The 4,518-nt window shown below is 44.3% G+C and overlaps 1 protein-coding gene across 1 annotated transcript; it reads right to left on the bottom strand.

The window, feature by feature from the left end:
* Positions 1–771: 771 nt before the first annotated feature.
* Positions 772–1,650, bottom strand: LOC107616378 (uncharacterized). Its single transcript, XM_016318341.1, has 3 exons — positions 1,353–1,650; positions 982–1,259; positions 772–894 (listed from the first exon to the last, which is right to left on the bottom strand). Exons 1-3 carry the CDS (start codon positions 1,648–1,650, stop codon positions 772–774), a joined length of 699 nt encoding a protein of 232 aa, XP_016173827.1.
* Between the last annotated feature and the right edge of the window lie 2,868 nt (positions 1,651–4,518).

Here is a 4,518-nt window from a genome sequence, read left to right as displayed (position 1 = left end):
AAAGGCACTTCTTTTCTTGTCAACTTGGTCATTGGTAGTGCAATCCGGGAAAATCCTTCGATAAATCTCCGGTAATATCCGGCTAACCCCAATAAACTCCTAACTTCCGTCATCGTCGTCGGCCTTTCTCATTCCATCACCGCTTCTACCTTAGAAGGATCCACTGCTATTCCTCCTCTACTCACCACGTAGCCTAGGAACTTTACTTCCTCCTTCCAGAACTCGCACTTCGACAACTTAGCATACAACCTCCGCTCCTTTAGGATTTGCAACACAATCCTCAAATGCTCCTCATGTTCCTTCGCCGTCTTGGAGTAAACTAAGATGTCGTCTATGAAAACCACCACGAACTTGTCCAAAAAGGGACAAAAGACTCTGTTCTTATAGTCCATGAAGACAGCAGGTGCATTCGTTAACCCAAAGGACATTACTGCAAACTCGTAGTGTCCATAGCACATCCTAAACGCGGTCTTAGGGATATCGTCCTCCTTTACCCTTATCTGATAGTAACCGGATCTCAAATCAATCTTGGAAAACACTTCAGCTCCTTGCAGTTGATCCATTAAGTCATCTATCCTTGGCAGCGGGTACTTATTCTTTACAGTCACTTTATTCAACTGACGGTAATCCACACACAACCGCATTCCTCCATCCTTCTTCTTCACTAATAAAACTGGTGCTCCCCACGGTGACACACTCGGTCGAATGAACCTCTTATTCAGAAGTTCTTCCAACTGAACCTTTAACTCGACCAGCTCTTTCGGAGCCATCCTATGCAATCGACACTGGTCTGACTCCCGGCACCAATTCAATCGCAAACTCGATCTCTCTTTGAGGAGGGAACTCAGGAATATCTTCCGGAAATACCTCCGGAAAATCCCTAACTACCGGGACCTGATATAAGCCTTGGGTATCCCCTGAAGCATTAGCAGTTAACAAGATGTAACCCTAACACTCTTCCCCATTACAGTGCACCATTACCGAGTTCAGATAATATCCTACGGTTATAACTGCCCCACTCTCTCCTTCCGGCATACACCGAATTGTCTGTTCAAAGCAATCCAACAAAACCCGGTTCTTCGACAGCCAATCGAACCCCAAAATCATCTCCAACCCAACCATACGTAAACAGATCAAATCATGTACAAAATCTCTACCCTCAAGCTTGAAGCCTACTTGTTTACAACCTGACCTAGTCATAACTGTCTGATGTGGGGTATGTACATGCAGATCAAAAGGTAACTCTGACACTTTCAAGCCTAATTCTTAAACTTTAGCAAACGAGATACACGAATGCGATGCTCCAGTATCATATAATGCAATTAAAGACTTATCACCAAATAAACAATTACCTCTCATCAATGGATCCGCCTTGGAAGCATCCTTGGCATTCACAGCAAAGACTCGCCCCTGGTGCTGACTCTGACCCGCATTCGGGTTCTTCCCACGAGTGCAATCCCTCGCAAAATGACCAGGCAAGCCACAATTGAAGCAACAACTCTGACTTCCTCTACCCTTGCCACGCTGAAACTGATCATGAGCATTCTTTTCTGAAGCCTCCTGGACCTTGATGTGCATATCCTCCTCTCTTGAAGCTTTGACCCCTCGGATGGTAATACTTGCCACGCCTTTTGCTACTGCCTCCTCCATGAGTGTCCTTGGACCCCGCCACTATCTTAGCATATTCTTCCACCACCCTTGCCTTGTTTACCAAGTCAGAGAAGACACGGATCTCCATAGGAGCCACAGCAGTCATAATGCTATCCTTCAAACCCCTCTGGTACTTAATACACCTCTAGCCCTCGAAAGTCTCCGGGTCACCCTGACACACCTGAGAAAACCTACAAAGCTCTTTGAACTTGTTGATGTACTCAGCCACAGACATGGAACCTTGCTTCAGCTGCATAAGCTCCATCTCCTTCGCTTCCCTTGCAGACTCAGGAAAGTACTTCTTGTAAAAGGCCGTTCGGAACACATCCCACGGAACCTCAGCGTTCTGCAACTGTAGCAAGCGACACTCGGCTTGCCACCAGGGTTGGGCCTCTCCTGCAAGCTGATAAGCGGCAAACTCCACATACTGATTGTATGGAACATGCTGTGCCTGTAAGGCACGCTCCATAGCCTGGAACCAATGGTCCGCTTCAATAGGATTAGTTGATCCTCAGAATGTTGGCAGATGAACCTTGAGGAAAGTTGCCAAAGTCATCGGAATGCCTCCCATGTTATCTCTGTTCCCTTCAGCGTTAGCATGGGCATTCTATTCGCCGTTCATATTTCCGTTGCGGTTCCCGTTTCCATTGCCGTTCCCGGTCGGTTGACCTAGCCTCTGCACAGTTTGCAGAGTCGCAGCAGCATTCGCCTCTATAACAAACAAACAAACAAACAAACAACAACAAAGCCTTGTCCCACTAAGTGGGGTCGTCTACATGAATCAAATGACGCCATTGTGCTCTGTCATGTATCATGTCTACAGAGAGACCGTTTACATGTAGGTCTCGTTTGACCACCTCATGGATGGTCTTCTTAGGTCTTCCTCTGCCTTTCGCCCTTTGTTCATCTTCTATCTCATCCACCCTCCTAACTGGATGTTCTATCGGTCTTCTTCTCACATGTCCAAACCACCTGAGACGCGATTCAACCATCTTTTCCACAATTGGTGCAACTCCAACTTTCTCCCTTATATCTTCATTCCTTATTTTATCCAATCGCGTATGACCACTCATCCATCTCAACATTTTCATCTCTGCCACACTCAGCTTATGTTCGTGCTCCCCTTTAGCCGCCCAACACTCCGTACCATACAGCATAGCCGGTCTTATAGCGGTGCGATAGAATTTACCTTTAAGTTTTAAAGGCACTTTTTTGTCGCATATAAAACCAGATGCACTCCGCCATTTTGACCAACCTGCTTGGATCCTATGATTTACATCTTGTTCAATCTCTCCATTGTCCTGTATGATGCACCCAAGATACTTAAAACTTTTAACTTTTCGTAGAGTGTTTTCTCCAATCTTCACCTCTATATTGGGGTTTTCCCTTCTCAGACTGAACTTACATTCCATATATTCCGTCTTGCTACGGCTTATGCGCAGACCATACACTTCTAAAGCTTCTCTCCATAACTCCAACTTCTTATTTAGGTCTTCCCTTGACTCTCCCATAAGGACGATATCATCGGCAAAAAGCATGCACCATGGCACAGGCTCTTGGATGTGCTCTGTGAGTACTTCCAAGACTAATGTGAAAAGGTATGGACTTAAGGATGATCCCTGGTGTAATCCTATACCAATAGGAAATTTCTCTGTCACACCACCTTGAGTCTTCACACTAGTTGTGGCCCCATCATACATATCTTTAATTGCCCAAATATATGCGATCCTTACTCTCCTCTTTTCTAAAACCTTCCATAAGACATCCCTTGGTACTCTATCGTACGCTTTTTCCAAATCAATAAACACCATATGTAGATCCCTTTTATTACTACGATACCTCTCCATCATCCTTCTTAATAGGTATATCGCTTCAGTGGTAGATCTGCCTGGCATAAATCCAAATTGGTTCTCTGTTACTTGTGTCTCTTTTCTCAACCTCCGTTCTATCACCCTTTCCCACAACTTCATAGTATGACTCATAAGCTTAATCCCTCTATAGTTTCCGCAGCTTTGTATATCCCCCTTATTCTTGTAGATAGGTACCAAGGTGCTCTTTCTCCACTCATCAGGCATCTTCTTAGACCTTAAAATCTCATTAAAAAGCATGGTTAACCAGTTGATGCCTTTTTCTCCAAGACCCTTCCAAACCTCAATCGGGATATTATCAGGTCCTACTGTCCTGCCATTTTTCATCTGCTTTAGAGCCTCTTTTACCTCGAAGTCTCGAATCCTTCGATAGTAGTCAAAGTTTTGATCTTCTTCCCTTGTGCATAAACGACCAAGGCCAAATTCGCCATCGCCACCATGAATTCGGCATGGTTGTCCGCCGGTTGCTCGTTCCTATTCTCACGTGAACGTGCTCGACCTCATCCGCGAGTAGCCATGTAGGATTCCTGTCTACACCAAACAATCGATATCAAGGTGATCAGTCTCAATATCAAAAGTCTAGTGCTTCAATTTATCCCAAACAGGCACTCACAAACAAGCATGCTATGCATATATCAAACAGATAACCTAATAGCATCAAAGAAAAGACACAGAGTATGCAATGAAGCACAATCCGTCCATCCCTCAGGCTCACGAGGACGAACCGCTCTGATACCACTAAATGTAACACCCTAATTAGCCCAAGCCTTACCTCGCGTCGTAAAGCAAAGGTTATTCAAAGGTTACGACAGTTCTAAGATTTTACATGCATTATATAGAAGGAATTTAGTAATATCTAGAAGCCTGATGAAGAATGTAGCTCGAAATATGGATATCAAAAGCGCAAGCGTACTAACGAAGCTACTGACTTAAAGCATAAGAAAACAAGTATAGAATAACAAAACATCATAGTATAATAGTATATTATCATAAGATTCTA

Source organism: Arachis ipaensis, chromosome B9, assembly GCF_059453495.1.
Source record: "Arachis ipaensis isolate K30076 ecotype BB chromosome B9, ASM5945349v1, whole genome shotgun sequence".
Classification (NCBI taxonomy): Eukaryota; Viridiplantae; Streptophyta; class Magnoliopsida; order Fabales; family Fabaceae; genus Arachis; species Arachis ipaensis.
This window is presented reverse-complemented; position numbering and strand designations above follow the sequence as displayed.

Bases quoted from the DNA above. Each gene is read 5' to 3' on its own strand.
- LOC107616378 (XM_016318341.1), bottom strand. From the start codon at position 1,650: ATGGAGGAGGCAGTAGCAAAAGGCGTGGCAAGTATTACCATCCGAGGG. The intron at 1,260-1,352 runs GTAATTGTTTAT...TTTAAGAATTAG, and splicing joins GGCGGATCCATTGATGAGAG to GCTTGAAAGTGTCAGAGTTA. The intron at 895-981 runs GTAATGGTGCAC...GGCTTATATCAG, and splicing joins TAGGATATTATCTGAACTCG to GTCCCGGTAGTTAGGGATTT.